Raw genomic sequence first — 23,634 nt, 5'->3', positions numbered from 1 at the left:
AAGGGTACATGCTAACGTATATCTGCGTGTCTTTGGGACACAAAGGCCTCCTCCAACTCCTTCCACTTCTCTCGGGACAATGCAGCCCTCTGTCATAATGGGCCTGCAACCCTTCTGATCTCATCTGACCATCGCTTCCTTTGTCTTCCTCTCTTTCTTCTGGTGTAAAATCGAGGGGTCCACAGGGACTCATCCCTCGTCCATTTATCTCCAGTGTCTCTGAGCATGTGGCCTACCCACCTCCATTTCAGGTTTTTTTTTTTAATATAACATCTTCCACCTTTGTTATTTTTCTTATATTCTTCGCTCTTTTGCGATCTCGTTTAGTGTAACTCATTATGCTTCGTTCCATAGCCCTCTGACAAGTTACGAGTTTTTGGCCTTGTTTTTTGTTGTTGCCCATATTTGGCACCCGTAAGTGAGTATTGGTAGTATACAGATGTTGTATATTTTTCTTTTTATGGCCATGTTATACTGTTTGCCTTTCAACACTTCTTTCAAGGTCCAGAATCTCTTCCATGAGTTGGCAATCCGTCTTTCTATCTCAGAGTCCATTTGGTCGTTAAATGCAATAATTTGGCCCAAGTAAATATAGGAATTTACATATTCTATTTCTTCCTCCTCTATTTTGATGTTTATTCGGGATCTATTTGATATTATTTTACTCTTTGTTTTATTCATTGTTAGTCCCACCTTTTTACTCTCTTGGGCCAGATCTCGGAGCATGGTCTGCAGATTTTCTGGGTTATCACATATGAGTACTATGTCGTCAGCGAATCTTAGGTGGTTCAAGTACGTTCCACTGATGTTAATTCCAAAATGGTCCCATTCTAGCTTCCTGAAGACCTCCTCTAATACAGACGAGAAAAGCTTTGGTGAGAGTGGGTCTCCCTGTCTCACACCTCTGCATATAGAGAACATCTTCCCTTCTGTTTCTAGCTTTATTCTTCCTAAACTGTTTGAGTATACATTTTTTATAAGCCTTATATATTTATTATCAACTCCTTGAGTTTTTAGAGCTTCCCATATGCAATGGTGTTCTACGGAGTCAAATGCCTTGTTATAATCCACAAATGCCATATACAGTGGTCCATTATACTCTTGATATTTTTTTATGAGCTGTTTTATTACATGTATATGATCAATTGTGAATAACTCGATCTAAAGCCAGCCTGTTCTCGTGGTTGTGATTCGTCCAAGGTTTTGGTAATGCGTTTAAGTATTATTTTTGAAAACACCTTATATATGTTCGACATTAAGCTTATCGGACGATAGTTGTTTATTTCTGCTCTATCTCCTTTCTTGTGAATAAGAATTATAGAGCTTGTTGTCCATTGCATTGGTATATTTTCAGTGTCTAGGATAAGGTTGAGTAAGTTGGTCAGTCTAGTTATTGTTTTTGGCAGATTCGCTTTCATCATCTCGTTGGTTATGTTGTCAGTTCCTGGGGCCTTCTCGTTTTTCTGTGACATTGCGTACTGAACTTCTCTTTCTAGAATTTGGGGTATTTCTTCAGGGTCACCTTCGATGTCTACGTTCATTTCCGGGGTATTTTTAGATGAATACAGTTTTTGATAATATTCTGTTGCAAGTTCTACAATAGACTGTCTCCTAGTTTCATGTTTGTTTTTATTATCTTTTATTTTTGGCATCCAAAGTGTTTCTTCTCTTAATTCTTTCGACGCCTTGTTTATACCTCCTGTTTTGTTAATGTGGTGTATCATATTGAGAATTTCATACAATTCTTGCGATTAAATTAGTTTAATCACTACTTAAATTTTAATATCTTTTCGTGCAACTCGGCGAAAGATAGATACAAAAAAATAAAAGTGAATTATTAGAAGCCAAAGATTTTGTGCAAACAGTGAAACATTGTTACGGTTATAGTATGTATATGTTAACGGACTCCCTTACTGGTTATGGCATTGGACCAATGTACTAAATCAATGGAAATATGAATAAAATAATTTGCTCCCTCTGTTGAAAATATGCCATATCCTGTGAATGGAGAAGTATTCCTACATGATAACAACCAATAAGCACACATGGAAAATACTACTATATTGCCTTAATAAGCAAGAATGTCAAATGCTGCTATTTCCATCTCCGAGATTGGAATCAACAACATTATAAGCATACCTGAAAATTATAATCTACACAATACACACACGGTCGTCTGTTCCTAAAGTTAGCAACTTAATGCTTGTGTTATAGGTAACAGCGGTATAGCTACATATATTTTTTTTCGATAAACATACTTATAAATAATACATTTATAAATATATAGTATATGATACACCCAGACACGGGGTGGCGAATCGAACCCACAACCCCCGGAGCAGAAAGCAGGGTAAAAGCACTACAAACTGCGCTAACGGGCTAGTCTAGTCTAGTATGCTTCACTTCAGTCTATTACAATCCACTGCTGGACATAGGCCTCCACAAATTCGCGCCAAAAATGGCGTGAACTCGTGTGTACTTGTGTGCTCGTCGCTAGTATGCTTATAATGTTGCTATTTATATATAAAAATCAATTGCTGTTAATTTGTCTTGCTAAAACTCGATAATAGCGGGGAAGGTTTAAACGGCGAGAAACATAAATAATAAGTAATGGAAAATACTAAAAACGACAATTTAATTTTCCAATACAAAATGTTCTTAGCTGTGAAACATCTGATGTCTTTTGTCAAAATAGTTATCACTTGGTTGTCAAATATTTATAGGTGGCTTCAGACAGTCTTTCGTCCATATTTTTCACTAAAATACGTAGGTGTTGAAGTTCACCGGGTCATCTAGTCAATGAATATAAAACATTATTTCATAGAATCCAAATATTTTGTGGGAACCTGTTCAACAAAAGAGGTACCAAATTTCACCAGGCTACTGAAAAAAAGCTTGTGAAAAGTATTAAAAACTGATTTTATGCTGTTAATGAAATCTTTTGCAGAACAAAAAGTCCTTGGACTAAATATTAACATACACATATCAGCCTATCGCAGTCCAGTGCTGGACGTAAGCCTCCACAAGTTTGCGCCAAAAATGGCATGAACTCATGTGTTTTGCCCACAGTCACCACGCTGGGCTGGCGGGTTGGTGACCGCAGGGCTGGCTTTGTCGCACCGAAGATGCTACTGCCCGTCTTCGATCTGTGTATTTCAAAGCCAGCAGTTGGATGCATATCCCGCCATCGGTCGGCTTTTTAAGATCCAAGGTGGTAGTGGAACTGTGTTATCATTTAGTCGCCTCTTACGACACCTACGGGAAGACAGGGGTGGCTATATTCTTAATGCCGTAACCACATATATATATATATATATATATATATATATATATATATATATATATATATATTAACATTACGATTTAAAAATGTTTACTAACTGGTGCAAAAGTGAAGTATTTTGATATAATTGCTTATTATCGTAAGAATACACGTAGTTCTTGAATATAGTAACATTTTTTTAGGAATTAATTCTGTATTTTACAACCAATTAAAAAAAAATTAGATCTCTCTCAAGACTCGGTTTTGCACCTAACTGTAGTTGTCGAAACTGAGATTTTCTAAAAGTTATACCTTTAAATATACTAATATTCTCTAATTGTCATGAAAAAATCCGTTAAACAAAAATACTATAATTTTAAAGAATGCTGTTGTATTCTTGTATTATTATGTATGAAGTAAATAAATTAATGATTATGTGCAAGATATATGTATATACTATAGTTAGTTAAGCTTTAAATGTAAATGTATTTATTAATTGTCTTAATTATAACAGAAAAAAATAACATTTCGTAACCGCTTTTTGCTATTTACAATTTTGTGTTTTTTAGTTGCTTAATAATTTAATAACATGTAACTTAAAGTTTGTAAGGAAACAAAATTTGAAATAAATAATATGTACTACTTTTTGTAATAGAGGTAACATGTAATGTGTAGTGCCTTCCCTCAGACACGGGCACAGTCTACGCTTGTGGTGATAATAAAAGTGGCCAGTGCGGCCTCGGTAACACCACACCCCAGGTCCTGAAGCCCACACGCATCAGATACACGTAAGCATTTTTTTTAATTTTTTTATTTTTATTTTAGAGTAAAACTTACCAAAATCTCGCAATACGCTTCATTTTTGGTCTACGAAAGCGTGTTCTTATATCATACTTCCGTGCTCAGATCAAGTGGCTCTTTAACATCCCTTTGTGATCAAAACTTTCTTTCTTATCTTCAATTCCAATTTTACTTCTTACCCTCTACTACTCGTTCCAGGCGCCGTGGTATTACAACGAAGCTAGATGTACGAATATGCAATATTATTTACTGTGGAACAAATTCTTAGATAGTGTCCAAAAAGTCCTTCCCTTTGTTTTTCAAACGTAAACTAAAGGAGCACTTTATTCCACAAGTCAATTTACAAACATCATTTCAGAGAATACGTATATATCTATTATACTATGTACTTGTAAATATATGTATGTATGTATGTGTATTTGTATGCAAGTGTATTAATATTTGTATGTATGTAATATCTTACACTTATTTAGCTATTTTCTTTACACTGTTATTTTTTGCACTGTCTACCCTGCTATATGACTCTCATGACCATTGGTTGACTGGAATAGATTTCTTCTAGGGATAAGTCCACCTTACCATCAACTGTACTTGTAATTTTCTGTATATTCTTTTTTTTTAACCGACTTCCAAAAAAGGAGGAGGTTCTCAATTCGACTGTATTTTTTTAATGTTTGTTACATCAGAACTTTTGACCGTGTGAACCGATTTCGACAAAAATTTTTTAAATCGAAAGGTGGTGTGTGTCGATTGGTCATATTTTAATTTATTTGAGATCTAACAACTACTTTTCGGGTTATATCTAATAATGCGTTTTTACTTGACGCTTTTTACGTCGACCTACGTTGTATTATACCGCATAACTTTCTACTGGATATACCGATTTTGATAATTCTTTTTTTGTTGGAAAGGAGATATCCCTAGTTTAGTACCATGATAAGGAAACCAGGATCTGATGATGGGATCCTAGAGAAATCGAGGGAAACTCTTGAAAATCCGCAATAACTTTTTACTGGGTGTACCGATTTTGATAATTCTTTTTTAGTTGGAAAGAAGATATCCCTAGTTTAGTACTATGATAAGGAAACCAGGATCTGATGATGGGATCCCAGAGAAATCGAGGGAAACTCTTGAAAATCCGCAATGACTTTTTACTGGGTGTACCGATTTTAATAATTTTTTATTTAATCGAAAGCTGATGTTTGTCATGTGGTCACATATAAATTTTATTGAGATCTGATAACTACTTTTTGAGTAATCTTTGATAACGCGTAGTTACTTGACTATTTTTTCGTCGATCAACGTTGTATTACTCGTCGACGTAATTGAAGTCGGTTTTTTTTTCGTTTGCGAGCAAACACAATTATTGCAATAAAGTATATATATTAAAATTTTAAATAAAAAACTAATAACTAATATGGCTTAGAACTTATTTATTTGTGCTGCTTCACAGCAGTTTGATTGACATATAAGTACTAGTATATCTTATAAAACATGCAGTTGTATATATCTTTCATGTTTTAATTCCTGCCAAGTTGAGTATTAGATCTGTTCTCTTAATAAGCTATATTATTAATTTATTTTTAGAGGTGCTCCCATAGTGAAGGTGGGATGTGGGGCAGAATTCTCCATGATATTGGACTGCAATGGGGCTTTACATTCCTTTGGGCTTCCAGAATATGGACAACTAGGTAAGAGATTTATAGTCAAGTTACAGTTTATACAATTTATGTACATTATGGTATTTAGTCGGATTTTTTACATTATAATACTAACGCTAATTATTAATAAGACCACACGAGTTGCGATTTCAGCGACGTAAATTTTAAGATGGGTTAATAATTTAATATTAGTAGTTATTGTTTTATTCAAATTAAAAGTATCACCTGTACATTGAATAATTTTCATAGCAACGAAAACCTAATTTGTTATTTTTTGTATTGTAATTTTGATTACTATAAAATAATAACAACTTATTCGTATTACATATTATTATGCATACTAGTCAACTATAAAAGAAAGAGAAGTAAAAAGAAAAACATTCACGCGTTTTATGCAGCAAAATATACATAGGAATAAATGTTTTATTTTTCTCACTATTTTGATAAAAATAAATATATGTTAGTAACCCTACTTTTATCTGTTTTTTTTTTTTCAATAACAATTTTTGTGTTCTAATTAGATCTGCGTTAATTGTTTTTTTTACCCCCAAAAAGCATTTTTTTTGGAATGTACTTTGATAATTTATTCAGCACTAAAGGTTAAATAAAGTACTATTAGTTATGAATGTTATTTTATATAAAAAAATTTTTTGCAACTACTCAGGTCATAACACAGATGGAAAGTACTTTTTGACGTCTACAAAGCTCTCATATCACTTTGAGACTGTTCCGAAACATATTGCATTCTTCTTTGAGAAGTCTAAAGATGGTCATGTGACTCCAATAAAAGATGTCGTCATTGTTGACTTCTCCTGTGGAAACAATCATACAGTAAGTTTTGTTATTTTAAAGTACTGAATACCGATATTACTCGGTAGAATAGTTTTATAGTACAACTCCAATTCTTTGTTTTTGAGTCTTTTTAGTGATCTTGATTACGTTGCTTAAACCTTATATCACTCTTTGTTCATAAGTTTCGGATGATTTATTCGACTGTAGATAATATATTCAAATAATAAATAGGTAACCATGATTAATTTTTTTCTGGTTCGCCATCACTTTACAATTATTGCCAGATTCCAATCCTGGGTAGAAATTTTTTCATGTTCCTTAGAAAGACCGGACCGGGCATGCCCGATCTGAATCGAATAAGGTATGTAACGCATAATATTTGTCTGGACCTGATTAGGATGAGATGAGATTTCCTGACCGGGTCCAGATCAATCATCTGCGTTACATACCTTGCCTGGTGCGGGACGAGGATGCCCGGTCCGGTCCTGTTAAAAAAACACGAATGTATATTGTATAATATACTTGAAAAAATTGTTTAGTTAAAAAGTGAATTGGTGTTATAAAATATGTTACTCAACACAATTATTATTATATTTATTTCCGTTTATTTTTTTCAAAGTATTATTTATTTTTGTTCTTACTTTTTAATTAATTACATTTTATTTAGTAACTTCTATTAACTACTTCCTACTACTTACGATTGCTCCACGGTGTAGAATGGATTCCCTGCTGGACTGTCCTGATAACTATATATACTAAGTGCGCTTAAAAACATCGATAGTGTGATTCAGGCAGAGTTCGCGTAATTTATTTCAGGCTATCCTTGTCTGGACCAGACCTGGTCCTGATAGAGCTTGCCGGATCTGGCATGCAATGAGTCTATCCTGATCCGGTCCAGATACATGATCTGGTTTAACCTGACTTTTTTCTAGTCGGGAATCATAACGTGATAAGACAAAAGTTGTACTTTATTAGTTTTAGCGAAACAGCCTTAAAAGCCTAAATACCACCCGGTGAGCGAGTCTGTGATAGTCTATCAATAACATACGATCGAGGTGAACTTTATCAGCGACCAGCAAAACAGACCGATGTTGTTTGAAAGTAACAAATAATCGCATCCGATTTTGGGTTGTAAGGATGCGAGTATTAAAACAACCGAGCGATGATATAATACTAATCCTTTATTAACATTTATCAAATATAAGTATATATAGAATGGTACACACACACAGATACATATGCTTATTATACACTTCATGTCCCCCATAAAATTAGAAAAAAATTAATCTGTTAAATTAAAACGACGAAAACTTATCAAAAATGGCAACCTTGACCCCAAAATGCGCTTAACCTAGTGCCCATTATGATTGGTATTTTTGTTATGATGATGCAGTGAATTTCTGTAAACAACTAAATCATCTTGATAAACTGGGCATTTTTCATAATTAAGACCCGCCATTGTGCTATAGTTATCATTCTGGAAAATGGACTAGGACTGGTTTTGAGCCCCATGAGCATCCTTGTCATTTGATATTGTCCCGAACAGAAAGCGGTATACTTCCTACTTTATCTAAATTAACATTATAAAACGCTTGATGAACATCTAAATGACTAAAGTAAATACATCCTGACAATGAGTCCAATATCTCTGTTATATTAAGAAGCGGAATTTATCATTTTCGATAACGTTGTTCAATTGTCTATAATCTATAACTAACCTCCATTTTTTCTCACCACTCGCATCTAATTTCTTAGGGACTAATAAAATTGGGCTAGACCAATCGCTCGTACGCGGTTCTATTATACCATCTGCTAACATACTATCAAGTTGTCTTTTTATTTCTGTATTTTGCGAATAAAGCAACCTGTATGGTTTAACGAATACTGGTTCTGCATTAGACTGTAAGCGAATAGCATGTTGGTAAATATGCGTTGTTGGCACATCTATTTTCTATTGAAATTTTTTCTTCTTCAATTAAATGCTTTAAATCTAACATTGAAAATATTCTTTTGACTCTACTAAAACTTTTGTCACATCTACTAAAACTACAAATATTGCATCTGACGCGTCATGAATGATGATAGGTTCTATCTTATTGATAACTAAATCCTTCTTGGTTGTATTTAAAATTCGTAGAGGAACCTAGCCATTAAATGATTTAATTAAGCTACTAGCTATAAATATCATCCACATCACAGCAGCCTTTCGCAGTCCACTACTAGATATAGGCCTCCACAAGTTCACGCCAAAAATGGCGTGAACTCATGTGTTTTGCCCATAGTCACCACGCTGAGCAGGCGGATTGGTGACCGCAGTGCTGGCTTTGTCGCACCGAAGACGCTGCTGCCCGTCTTCAGCCTGTGTATTTCAAAGCCAGCAGTTGGATGCTTATCCCGCTATCGGTCGGCTTTTTAAGTTCCAAGGTAGTAGTGGAACTGTGTTATCCCTTAGTTGCCTCTTACGACACCCACGGGAAGAGAGGGGGTGGCTATATTCTTTGATACCGTAACCACACAGCATAGCTATAAATATACCCTCGCTTATTTCGTAAGAACATAGAACGCTTTCATGTAATATATTTGTTCGTATAAAATGAATCGATTCCGATCTGGCTGGTATAATAATATTATTCATATAATGATTACTAATATTAATTGGTAAAGTTATAAAGTTTCCATCGAATATATGGAGCGTGAGTGTATTATTACTGTAATCTAGTAATGATTTATGTTTTCGTAAGAAATCATCTCCAATAATTAAATTCACTGAACATGGTAATGTTTTAAAAACATAGAACTTATCTGTAAAGTTTGATGTGTTGAAAAGTGTTGTGTCAGCATTCTTTTTAAGCTGGAATATGCATTTGCGCACTGACCCCGCCGCCCATAGGGCGACGCGACTGTGGGGCTTCCGGCGCTGTCAGAAAGAACGCGCCAGACTACTCATTAAAAACCAGCGGTGCCCTCGTCGTCCCAGTAGGACGTCACGGAATCGCGTTAGCATACGCCGCGACGCCCCAATGAATAGCTGCCAGTGCTGTGCGGCCGTCATCGCTTTTACAGCGCTCACGGGCACAAAGAGCGCTCTATAACATCAGGGAGTTGGGGTGGAGTCTACAATGACATCACCGTAGTCTTCTCCGCAGCTTTACCACTGCTGGGGACGCACCCAATCGTCCGCCGGACCTTTGGCGGAAGGTAATCCCGACCCCCCCCCCCCCCCCCATTGTTTGTGACGCCGGTTTTCCGGCGCTAGTGCACACAGTTGCGGGCAATGTGCCCCTCCTTATCGCACCAGTAACACAGTCCGCTCCTGTCTACCACGAAGGGGCAGGTCGGACGAGTGTGCCCGATTCCCATGCATTTCTAGCAGCGCAGTGGGCGCTGCTCCGGCAGTTTAAACTGGTAGAGCTCCAGCCGACAAGGACTCTGCCGGCCTACGCCAGAGTTTTCGCAGCAGGGATCGGGCACCGAAGTGCCCACCGCCAGTCGAGGGAAAAACATTTCAATTATTATACACTATACCTATATAATATATTGTTTTATATATTTAATATTAAAAATATGATTATATGATAGTTTAAATAAAATACTTAGAAAAATATTTGTGAATTTACATGGTTTTTTTAACTCTTTTTAACCGACTTCAAAAAAAGGAGGAGGTCACTCAATTCGACCGTATACATATATATATATTTAATGTATGTTCGGGGACAACTCCGTCGTTTATGAACCGATTTTAATAATTTTGTTGTATAATATATAATATTTTTGTTGGAAAGGGGATATCCCTCGTTTGGTACCATGATAAGGAAACCAGGATCTGATGATGAAATCCCAGAGAAATCGAGGGAAACTCTCGAAAATTCGCATAACTTTTTACTGGATGTACCGATTTTGATGATTTTTAATTTAATCGAAAGCCGATGTTTATCAATATGGTCACATTTAAATTTCATCGAGATCTGATTACAACTTTTGGAGTAATCTTTGATAATGCGTATTTACTTGACAATTTTTTGTCTACCTACGTTGTATTACTTGTCGATATAATTGAAGTCGGGTTTTTTTTCGTTTGCCTGCAAACACAATTATTCGTAGTAGATTATTTTATAATAATTATTTTACTACATAATTAACTTTTTTTAACCTTTCTTACGAATATATTGTATTAATTTTAATATCTCTATTAATTTTGATATCTGATTATTTTAAATAATGAAATAGTCAGATACCGTGGGTAACATGGCATAGCAATTTATTGATTGATTGGGCGTACCATTGATGGATGAAGGCCTCTTTATCTGTTTAGGAGTAAAGTCGAAGCTTAATCTACAACGCTGATTTTTAGCGGGTAAGCGGATAATTTCACTACCACGAATAATGATCGCCATTTGGGTATTGTGTGATAGCAATCGGGACCGACAGTTTTAGACACTCTCCAAGTCACGGTGCAGGGACCCATAAGGACAGACACTCAGACCGGAATCAAATATTTGTACATATAATAATAATAATTACGAGCGGGAATCAAACCTGTGAGCTCCGGCGCTTAGGAGACTAGAGGCGAGAGCCACGATCTCGCCAACCCTCACGACGCCGGCGTCACACTGGCTGGCCTTAACTACCGCCTCGGCCACAATTTCCTTCATGACGGAGTCGTCCAGTCCAGAAACTCGGAAGACTCGCGAGCTTTATGGACTGGACGACCCTCGCCACGCCCTCGAGGAACGGTCCAGCTCCTCCGCCAGACTGCCCCTTCGCCAGCTCAAAAAGCCTGGCCCCTGTAGCGGCACGTCGTATAGTTAGGCCATTCTTTATTCCCAGGTCCTGCAGATTAATAGTATCCACAGCAGGCTGGAGGAGGTGTCACCCCCTCTTCCTCTGCGAACGCCTCCAGCTGCAGTAGCACTGCAGGACGTCGGGGGGTCGCCAATCTGGGCTTTTTGGGACTCTGCTTCTTCTTTTGCCGCTTATGCTGTACTACTGGCGCAGCCCCGGCGACATCCGACGGAGAAGCTTACGCGCTCTTCTTCGCCTTGCTCTTCTTTTTAGTCACGATGGCCCAGTCACCGTGCGATGGAGCGGGTGCCACCTTGGTCTCAACGACGGTCACCGATTCCGCGGCTATACTCGGAGCCGGTGCCCTTCGTAGGGCCTTTTGCGCTTGCGGACAGGCGCAGCTGCTTCCGGCGCAGCCTCTCTTCGGTTCTCAGTCGACAGCTGTGGACACACTGTCTTTGCTGGCGGGAGCCTCGCTTCGGTGCCAGCGAGGCGGACATCGAGCATGTGCCTGACTGATGTCAGTTTTGAGGCCCGGTGTTCCTCCTTTTTTCCCCCTGGTCCTGTGCAGGGACGATTACCGCCCGCGCAGAGCGCTCCTTGACGAGCTCCGCCATTTTGATTTTGAGCTCGTCAAGATCTCTCAGACGGGTGTTCTCCTGCTGGAGCTTTTTCACCTCGTCCGAGGAGGTGCGTCCCTTAAAAGCTTCAACAGCCGCGGTTATTGAAGCCGCCGCAAATTTCAGGACCTTAACAAAGGTCCCTTAAAGATTTGAGGACTTCATCGCCACGCTTAGGATAACGTTGACGTCCTTCGCAACCTGTGCGCCCAGTACGTTGACGGTGCGGGCGTCACTTATATCCAGGCCTATCGCCCGGTGACCCTCAGAAACCTCCATCGCTTGTGCCTCCAGCGCTCTGTGGCGTGGCGCCTCCTCTCTTTTATCCTTACGCCTACGCGCAAGCGCCACTATCGTAAGACCCTCGTCGTCGGAAGACGACGGAGCTATGAGCAGGCAAGGCTTTTTGGAAGCCCTCCTTCCAACCGGCAGGCTGTCATCAGAATCGAGAGCAGCCAAACCCCCCGATACGTCACTAAAACTATTCTTAGATATACATCTTTCCATTTTGTTCTTACGAGTATGGGGGAAGGGGTGGTCCAGCCGAGGCAGTGCCCCCTGTGTCTGGGCAAGCCTGTCATGACCCGACTCGGGCGTCGGCCGGTGTTACCGAGCCGGGGATCGCAGTAAAGACTGAACCTCCCGTCAGCCATGCATTCCCTCGCGCTGTGTCACCGCTTGGGATTCGGGGTAATTTTTTTATAGAGGTTTTCTTCCTCGCAGTCCGGCCAGTTAAGGCAAGACCCCTCGGTCCCGTACTTGGCCGCGAGACATGACCACGACACCACGAAACGGGATTATGAGAAAAGGACCGTGAGCGACCAGGACTCCTGTCCGCTCTGTCCGCGATGTGATGCGGCGCGCGAGCGCAGCACCACCGGAGAATTCCTCCCTGTATGCGCTCAAGGGACAACTCTGGTATAAATAGAGCGCCGGAGCCCTTTCCCTACGAGTCGGTTATTAGCCGCGACGAGCAGTAGTGTCGCGACTGTGATACAGCTGCCCGTCCCATTGCCCAGGGTGCACCGCGAGGAGGTCACCGACAATTGGCACCCCAGTGTTATGTGTCACCAAACCCAAGTATACGTAAGCTATTGATTGAACTTTGCTACCGAGTCCATTGATCTCAATATTCTTATTTTTTTACATTTTCCGATATTACGTGCATAGATTTCGAATTCTCTGTCCATCTGTTCCGATTATTGTAATGAAAAGATGACTTACCTCTATTTCTCTGGGACAGGGACGCATTCTGCCACAACCCTTGCGATGAATGACCTTGGGTAGCACTGGGGATTCACTTCCTGATTAGCATGCATTTGACTTTTGCTTGATTGTTCCCTAAAAATTCGACTATACTGAGCTCTAAAATAGTTCTTTGAGGGTCGCCTGTAGTTAAAATTATTTTTATTAAATGCCCTAATTTCACCTTGAAGTGAGGAAGATGCCTCAGTCTCCTCGTCAACAGCGGGTTGGATTGCATTCTTTAAAGAGTTGAAATTTGGGGCTGCAATAATGGTACTTAACCGACGGTTCCGCCATCCTTCGGCAAATCGTTTTATAGCCTGCTTCTCGTTAATAGGTTTTAAAACTTTATAATTTTCAGGCTTTCTGTCGGATTGTAAAACGGTCATATCTACTAACAACTCGGTAAAAAGTTTCCCGTATTCATCAATAGAAAGGTTATTTTGAGTACAAGAATGCAATTTACTTTGTATCGCAGTAGAAGATTTTTTCGGCAACAGTTGCACTTGCATATCTTATAATAATTCATTAACAGAAACATATGATAATTCATTAACAGAAACATATAATAATTCATTAACAGAAGCATAGTCTGTAGACAGCTTTAATTTTTCCACTTGAGACAATCGACACTATAACAAAATAAATTAATTGTTTTTGAGAGTCTACATCTAAAATAGAACTGTAATAGTCTACACTATCAATTATTTGCTTAATACTAGATTCATCGTTACCAATCATAATGGGCACTAGGTTTAGCGGAGTGTTGAGGTCAAACGTTGCCATTTTTGAAAAGTTTTCGTCGTACTAATTTAACAATTTTTTTTTTTCTTTCTAAATACAGGTAGAAACCTTAATACGAAATTCATTGCTTATTTTTAAATCTTCCCTTTTATATTCTTTAATTTTATTTTCTATATCATTTATCAAATTATATCAAACGAGCAATTATTGTATATATATATATATATATATATATATATATATATATATATATATATATATATATATATATATATATATATAATCTGAATCTCGGAAACGGCTCCAACGATTTTCATGAAATTCAATATGCAGGGGATTTTGGGGGCGATAAATCAATACAGCTAGGATTCATTTTCAGAAAATGTCGCTTTATTCCTGTTTTTAGGCAATGAAAAAATGGCTACAATATCGTTAGAATACATAGCTCAGGTAAAAAATCGGCCGTTCGAGATCGACCGAGAAGACTACGGTTCAAATCATATGTCTCCAGTTCGAATATTTTTTTTTTCTAATTGCACTCATATTTTTTTATTTAAATAACAAGTTCTTATTTTTTATCATTATGTCGGTAAAATCGGAAAATATTATTCATATTTTATCAATATGTAATCGTATTTAAATATAATTTCCAAAAATACCGAGTTAAGCTCGGTCAACCAGGTACTTAAACATTTATAGGACAAATATTTCAAGTTACATTCACTTAATTTTATATTACATCTTACATATTAGTTTCACATCTACGTCTAGGACCAATTTCTATTAAATATTGACGTATTTTACGTATATCATTATGTATTATTTAGTTCTTTAGCCATATGGTCTTAACTTTTAATGTCACATAAAACCGCGAGAAAAAAAATACTGACCTTAATTACGACACACAATTTCATTTTACGGGCACTATTACACACTTTGGCAAGCACACTCAGCAGGTTTTGGGCGCACCTCGCTTCGACGACCTTGAGAAAATCTCAGACCTCTGAAGGCCTGCTGGTTTATCTCTTTGCGCATCCACCTCGTATGACATCTTCTGCAGCTCATATGTTCCTCTAATTTTTGAAAATTGGCATTGTTACCAGCTCCTTCACGACCGACACATGATTTAAGGTTTTTTTTTTCTATACTTCATAATTGAATAGTGGGTGACCGAGCTCAGCTCGGTATTTTTGGTAAATCGTGAAGGATTAGTAGTAGAAGAGAGAGTTAAAATGATTCGCTGCCGGTTTGGATGAAGTCTTTTTTAACCGACTTCAAAAAAGGAGGAGGTTACTCAATTCGACCGATATTTAATGTATGTTCGGGGATGACTTTGTCGTTTATGAAAAGATTTTGATAATTCTTTTTTTGTTGGAAAGGAGATATCCCTGGTGTGGTGGTACCATGATAAGGAAACCAGGATCTGATGATGGGATCCCAGAGAAATCGAGGGAAACTCTTGAAAATCTACATAACTTTTTTCTGGGTGTACCGATTTTGATGATTTTTAACTTGATCGAAAGCCGATGTTTATCATGTGGTCATATTTCACCGAGATCTGATTACAACTTTTGGAGTAATCTTTGATAATGCGTATTTCTTGACTATTTTGTCGTGTACCTTACATTGTATTACTTGTCGATGTAATTGATGTCGATTTTTTTTTTTCGTTTGCCTGCAAACACAATTATTAATAATAAATTAACACAAAATAAAAATAAAAAATAACGATAAATTTAAAATTGATACAAAATACACAATTACAAGATTGAGAGTAATTGCTTCTCAAAACTGATAGGCGCTCCAACAAAACGTGTTTTTTTTGAAAATCATATTTAAATACGAGTTACATATTTATAAAATATGAATAATATTTTTTTTTACCGACAATAATAAAAAATATAAAAAAATCAAAAATAAAAAATAATTAAAAAATAATAATGATAAAATATGAATAATATTTTTCGATTTTACCGAAATAATAATAAATAATAAGAACTGCCTATTTAAATAAAAAAATAACGAGTGCAATTAGAAAAAAAAAAAGAAAAAATAATTGATTAGGGACATGGAGATTTGAACTATGATCTTCTCGGTTGATCCCGACCGGCCGATTTCCCACCGAGCTATTGCAACTAAATTGACAGATGCGAAATTTACCTTCGTATTCTAACGATACTTTTTTGACTCCCTAAAAACAGGGATAAAACGATATTTTCCAAAAATGGATCCTAGCTAGGTGGATTTATCTCCCCCGAAACCTCTCTGGCCACGCAGGCGCGGCTGGCAGGGTCGCCATGTAGGGATGCGAGTGTTAAAATAACCGAGCGATGATATAATACTAATCCTCTATTAACATTTATCAAATGTATATATAGAATAGTACACACACACACACGCACACACACACACGCGCACACACACACACGCGCACACACACGCGCGCACACACACACACGCGCACACAGACACACACACACACAGATACATATGCTTTTATTACACACTACAAGGTCAATACAATGGAACTGCACTACAGATCCAAGTTTAACCTGTTAGTCGATACGACTAGTCCGTTGAGGCAGCTAGCAGTAACCAAGGGTCACTAGAAGCTGCGCCAACGGGCTAGCCTTACGTGAAACGATCACGCAGGTGGCGATAGATTCATCAAAGCGCGCATTCAGCTGGGGCTTCGGCGGATTCGGTCGGCTCGGGCACGCGGAACAGAAGGACGAGAGCGTGCCGCGTCTCATCAAGTACTTCGACTCGCACGCGCGCGGTGTGCGCTCCGTGCACTGCGGCGCTACCTACAGCCTCGCCATCAACGAACTGGGCTAGTACACCGCTTACAACTACACCCTAGAAAGTCTAAATCTCTATAATTTACTACATAAATATGTATATATAGAATAGAGAGCCGACATTGCTCTATAAGTTGCTTTATTTCAAAGATCTTTTAGAGTTATTATTTAATTAAAATTCTTATTAAATTTTATATTTGATTCGACCGTCTGTAAAACGCATAAGGTTGCCCGGTAAAATTGTTGTGTGTACACTAAAGCCACGTCTTCTAAACTGCTGCTTATTAAATCATTTGATGATGAATTCATTGATGACGCCTTTTCCGTTCCACCCGTTGTTTCCAAGTATAGACGATGTTGTCATATACTTCTATATTATTATTTTGTTAGGTATAGTTATTTTTTCTATAAATTCTATGTCTTAGTCTAGGGATAAGCTCACGTTTTATATGTGAGTTTCAATGACAAATAATTGTATATAATTCTGAATGTGTAATAAATTGTTAATTATCTCCTGGCTGATAATATACATATACAAAAAATACTATATCCCATTTGGTGTTGCAGTTCGAAAGCTACCCGTACATACAAGTCGCCGATTCATATATATATATATATTAGGTCCTTTCATATGAAATTGGCGTTTTGTATGGTCGGAACATTAAATCGATTTTTTTTGTATAATATATTTAATTAAGCAAAGTATGTACCATTGCTATCTATGCACTTTTGCTATTTTATAGGTAGTTCATTGATACCTTTACTAAAAAAAAACATTCGGATGAGAATCAATAAAATGTTTGCAAGGCAGTTTGGACTGCCCCATCGGAGTTGAATTTTTCCCTTGCAAGAAGTTATCCAAATTTCGAAAAAAAAGGTAATCTGTTGGATCAAGGTCCGGGGGAACGGTGGATGTCTTAGACATTCCAACTGAACTCCTCTAATTTGGTAGCCGTCTGTTGTGCAGTATGTGGTCTAGCTTTGTCCTGAATTAGCAGTGGCCTAGAGCAATTGACTAGCCTCGGTGGTTTCGCAGCTAGCTTTTCCATCATGGTTTGCAGTTGCTGACAATAGACATCTGCCGTAATCGTCTGGCCAGATTTAAGAAAGCTGTAGTGAACGACACCGGCACTAGTCCACCAAACGCTCACAAGTAACTTTTTTCAAGTCAAATTTCGCTTGAGGCAGGATTTGACTGGCTCGCCAGAGTTCAGCCATTGCGATAAGCGCTTCCGATTATCGTACATGACCCACTTTTCATCACGTGTAATGATTCAATTTAAAATTCCTTCATTATTTTGCCAGTTGAGTAATGTAACACAGCAGTCTAAGCGCGTTTGTCGGTTTGCTTCACTCAATTCACGAGGCACCCACATTTCAAGCTTTTTATACCTTCCAATTTGCTTCATTAAAACAGTGTTATCACTAACGTCGCATCCTACAGCTAACTCGGGCGTGGTTTGTGATTGATCCGTTTCCACAATAGCCTTTGATTCTTCATTATCTACTTTTGTCCCCGGCCGTCCACGGGCTTCTTCTGCGTGTCGAAATTTCCAGAAAGAAAACGTTGGAACCTAAAACGCATTGTGTTTTCTTTTGCGACACCGCAGCCATTACACATCATTAACCTTTCGAGCCGTTTCTGCAACACTGGTGCCACGGTGTAACTCGTACTCGTAAATAACACGATATTTCAAGTTTTCCATATGTAAACTGAGTGACGCAAAGATAAAAACAAATGAATTACGTTTTTCGAAGCGCAAATGCATGACTAAATTGCTGTATAAATTTGAATTTGTAATTCTTAACCAAAGAGGAAATATTTGCCATCAAAGTTGCCAGTACGACAAAACTCCAATTTCATATGTAAGGATTTAACCGGTCAAGCCGGCTAAAAAAGTTACTTAAGTTAATTAGGTAGCTCACCGATATACCGGTTAACTTAATTAGCTCAGCTAATTAGCCAACGGCTAACCGGCTAAACGACTAATTGTTTTTTTTAGCTAGACACTAATTCCTTATCCACAGACAGGTTCAAAAAATAATAATGACGATTTTTTATGACAAAAATAATGACAATAGAGCAATTAACTATATTAATTACAGTCCGCTCTAAGAATGCGTTTCTGACACCTGTCAATTCATCATGACTAGTGATGTAAAATAAATAACATTAATAATATTTAGTAACATTATTTATTGCATTTGTTATGCATATTTATTTTATTGTTGTTATTTTTATAGGAGGTTATATTTCAATATATTCAATAAATATTCACAATGTAAAAATTTTTTTAATGAATCGCTTAATTGAATTGAATCGTAATTTCTCAATGAAACGAAGGGAAAAAAATTAGAAATGCTTTATTTATTGGAAAATGTATATGAATGAAATACATAGCTTTAAGCCTTAAACAATAAAGACTATGTCAAACAATTTAATCTTCCAATTTGCTTGAAGAGTCGCTGTCATCTTTACTAACGTGTATAATCAAATTATTGTCAATCATAGTATCTATACGGATATCGCGGTCAAAGTCATCAAATATAATCTTTTTACTTTTTTCAAGCACCTTCATCCAGTCATCTCTTGTGACCTTTTCGCATGCTTCTTTTAAAAGCATCTTCATCTTTTTCATCAAAGTGATAAGTTATTTTATTTACCATGTTTTTTTAATGAACCGACTTCAAAAAAGGAGGAGGTTACTCAATTCGACCGTAAATATACATAATATATGTATATATCGACTCCCTATGTATAATATCGAAATTGAAAAAAGGCACTTTACAGGAGAGCACTATGAAGTTAATTTTGTTGTACACAAATTGTAATTTATAATGCTATCTGCAAATAATTTCGGATATATGCTAAACTTTTATCGATAATTCAATCTATATGTCATTTTATCCAAAATTCTTCATAGTTTTTGAGAAATGTTAGTTCCAATACTTTACTTACTACTACGTTCATCAATTAGAGTGAACAATTGGGAATTGGAATAATTTTATCAAAGTTTATTCAATGTGACTCTATCGACATTTTACGTTGTACATATATATTACTTAGTAAATTTGAAGTGTCACTTTCGATACAGTACGTCAAAGTATTTTACAATTTTCGATACATCAAAATCAAAAAAAAAAAAAAAAAATAGTTTATTTAACTGTAAAGATACACATTACATAAAAGGAACAGCGAATCCCACATTCAACAACTCTAATAAATAATTACGAGGCGTAGTGCGACTTAAGAAGATAATAACTATATTTATAACTAACTAATGATAACTGAATTACAATACTTGACCTGTAAATTCTGAACTGTTAGGTAAGAAAAATAATGATATTCTTAAGCGATTTTAAATAAAACAAAGTAAGTGAAGTAAGAAAGCGGTAGTTTCGTCCTGCTCGCACGCTCCTTGTAACCGCGTATAGTACCGAAATCAAACATTCGATTTTTTACGCTGAATAATTTCTTAAGTATCGATATTCAGTATAAACTTTTTACTGGGTGTACCGATTTCGATTATTTTTAATTTAATTGAAAGCCGATGTGTATCATGTGGTCACATTTAAATTTCATCGAGATCAGAGTGCCTAGTGCGAGTTTTGTTTAAACAGTCTCGCAATAACGGGCGCAGAACCGTCCGGGCAAAACTAGATGCAACCGTCATAAAGTTATTGAAGTTATTGCTCGGAATTGCACATTCAGCTGACCCCTCAACTCTATTTAGGGATAAAAACAGTTTTGAGATGAAGTTAAAAAAACCATCGGAACTCTATAAACACCTCAGAGTTACCAAAATGTATGTCTTGAGACAGTCTCATCTTTACCAAAAGACAAATGTGTTACAGAGCTCGATTCAAGACTTCAATTCCATAAACAATTTATGGCGGGTGCACAGTTTGATAGAGTCGAACTGGGTTCTGCAAAGAAAAAGGAAGACCGAGAAATAAAATCATTTCTGAAACAAGATGGAAATGATAACTATAAAGTGCACGCAATAAATTTAAATGCAAAGTGTGTGGTTAACCATAGGTGAGTTCTGCACTCCGTTATCCCTGAAATGGCGCACCTTACTATATTAGATTGGTCTCCTGCCCTATTAAAACTCTATCTTAATTTCTTCCAAACACCAACCAAAGTAACCTAGTAAGATGGGGGAAAGCCTCTAAAAATCTTGCTATGCTTGTGTGAGTGTATTGGTAGGTTTCAAGGTACTGCTTGATAGGGGTTATTACTCACGTCGACATGATAGAGTATTCGAAGTCATACGTGAAGCAGTAAGTCTTTCAGTAGCTAGAGTCTAAAAAGGATGGACCACAAATAAACAACAAGTTAACTTTATAAAGGATGGCTTAGCTGTCAACTCTAAAAGCAAGCCTTCCTCAATAATAGGTATTGCACCTGATTGGACTATTTTATTGTATACATAATTATGACAAGCACTATAAAATCCCAGAAGATGTTGGTTTACGTCATCCAGACCTGACATATTCCTCTTTTCTAGACACTTTTTTTATTTAAAAATTTTAATCCACGGACTCAAAACGCTCGTGCCTTTTGTTAATCATGCATGCATTATAATAATACCACAGGCGATTTTTCATTAAAACTACAGATCGACAGTCCTGTAACTGCCTAGTAAAACTAGGACGTGGTCCGATGCTGACGGTTTTTTTTTTCCTTACTAAACACTGTTTATGGAGAAGTATACACATAATTCCTTTCTAATTTCTAAACATTATTATTTTTCTTCTCTATGTCTATATTTACACTTATTTGCTAGTTATCATATATGTACACTTATTTCCTAGTTACCATATATGTACACTTATGTTCTACTTACAACACCTACTGACACCTGACTGACAACTCCATCCGGTGTTTATCCGCTCTAAAATTCAATAATCGTAATAAAGTGCGTAATTAAATTTATTAACGTAAATAATTTCACATGGTAACAGTATCAATGAAATTCAAATTTTAATTATTTCCTTTAGAATTTAGCACGCGCCGTTACGGCCGTCCTGCATATTCACACGTCCTCGTGTGTGTCCTCGAAATGTTTTGAAACAAAGCCAGACATTTTGTTTATAGTTGTATGCTCGGTCATACTGACCAACTTAATAAAGTCACTTTATGCTGCCCAGGCACATAACACACTTAGGCTGCTATGCCATACAGCATATTTTGTCACACAGGCTACTATACAACACAGGCCACTATGCCACACAGACCACTATGCCACACAGACCACTATGCCACACAGACCACTATGCCACACAGACCACTATGCCACACAGACCACTATGCCACACAGACCACTATGCCACACAGACCACTATGCCACACAGACCACTATGCCACACAGACCACTATGCCACACAGACCACTATGCCACACAGACCACTATGCCACACAGACCACTATGCCACACAGACCACTATGCCACACAGGCTATTATGCCATACAGGCTATTTTGCGGTACAGGCTACTATGCCACACAGACTACTAAGCCACACAGGCTATTATGTCATACAGGCTACCATGCCACACAGGCTACCATGCCACACAGGCTACCATGCCATACAGGCTACTTTCACATAAACTATGGTTTATCAGAATCACGAGAACAAGAAATCAGATACCTACCATCGCCGTTATCGGCACGTCCTGACTCTGCATCAATAGGTGTTTTGTAGGCGTTAACTACCGCGAGAGTTTCCAACTCATAGGAATCATACCTAGACTCAGCGGAGTTTGTACGGCGGCTCTGATATTCGATCACATGAGTCTTGCCTTCGAATTTCTGTATCAGAATCGCTCCATATCCATCAATGCTGGCATCAGTGTGGATTCCAATAAGTTTTTCGGGGCAAATATGGTAAGAACTGCTCTGTCAGTTAGTACGCTTATAATATATTTTCTAATTTTCTCAAAAAGTGGCGTCCAGGGTTTTTACTCTTACCTGAAGTAAGCCTGTGCAAAGGGACCATTCCTTGAGAGAAACCAGGCACAAACTGTCGAAAATACGAAGCCAAACCTATAAATTGTCGGAATTGAGTAACGGTTTGGGGAGGCGGTAATTCAATCAAAGCCTTTATTTTACGTGAATTTGGTTGAACTTCACCGCTAGACACTTCAAACTCCAAAAATTCAACCGTAGTTTTTAAGAAAAAGCATTTTTTTCTTTAATAATATCTCTTTAATTTATGAATAGTCACACTTTGTTAAAGCCTTAAGAACTTTGTGTAGTCTATCAATACTTTCATCTACTGTGCGGGATGGAATGACGTCATCGATGTATTTTACAGCAAAGGTCTCACTCAAAGGTTTAACTCCCGATAGTCCACACACAAGCGTTCAGTTCCATCCTTTTTCTTTACCAATAAGATTGGACTAGAGAAAGGCGAACAGCTCTCGCGAATAATACCAGCGTACAGAAATTCTTTAATTTTATTTCTAGCTTTCTGATGCTTCTCGATACTTAGTCTATACGGTCGTCGTTGAACCGTACGATTAGGATCGATTAGCCTTATATCTAACTGTCTATTATTAATACGGCCATTGGTATACCGACAACAAAATAATCACAATATTTCTTAAGCAAAGAAATTAATGATTTTTTGTGTTCTATCGACATGTCAGTAAAAATTTCATTAAAATTACCTACAATACCTACCAATCATTGTGTCAATCGAAATACAGTAGTCAGGCACAACATGTAATAATAACCAAATCGGGTAACCCTTACATTAGTTGAAATTTGGAGGTTGTTAAACGCGAATGGGGTCTCCTCTCGCCCCATTCGAACAGTACAGTAATGTTTGTCTGTATATCCTTTATAGAATCGTAAACTATGCATTTGATCATGTCATGATCTTCAGCAAAGTGCTGTGCATTTGCCCACAAAGGTTTCTGA

At 37.4% G+C, this 23,634-nt stretch overlaps 1 protein-coding gene across 1 annotated transcript in view; it reads left to right on the top strand.

The window, feature by feature from the left end:
* LOC123668795 (protein RCC2 homolog) overlaps positions 1–23,634 on the top strand; it is a 37,398-nt gene that overhangs the window by 2,177 nt on the left and 11,587 nt on the right. Inside the window, exons 6-9 of the mRNA XM_045602488.1 lie at positions 3,951–4,050; positions 5,651–5,754; positions 6,389–6,555; positions 16,560–16,740. Of these exons, the coding sequence (XP_045458444.1) occupies positions 3,951–4,050; positions 5,651–5,754; positions 6,389–6,555; positions 16,560–16,740 (552 nt within the window). The remainder of the gene's footprint in view (positions 1–3,950; positions 4,051–5,650; positions 5,755–6,388; positions 6,556–16,559; positions 16,741–23,634) is intronic.

This window comes from Melitaea cinxia, chromosome Z (genome assembly GCF_905220565.1).
Source record: "Melitaea cinxia chromosome Z, ilMelCinx1.1, whole genome shotgun sequence".
NCBI lineage: Eukaryota > Metazoa > Arthropoda > Insecta > Lepidoptera > Nymphalidae > Melitaea > Melitaea cinxia.
Note: the sequence above shows the minus strand (reverse complement) of the source record. Positions and strands in the feature narration are given on the sequence as shown.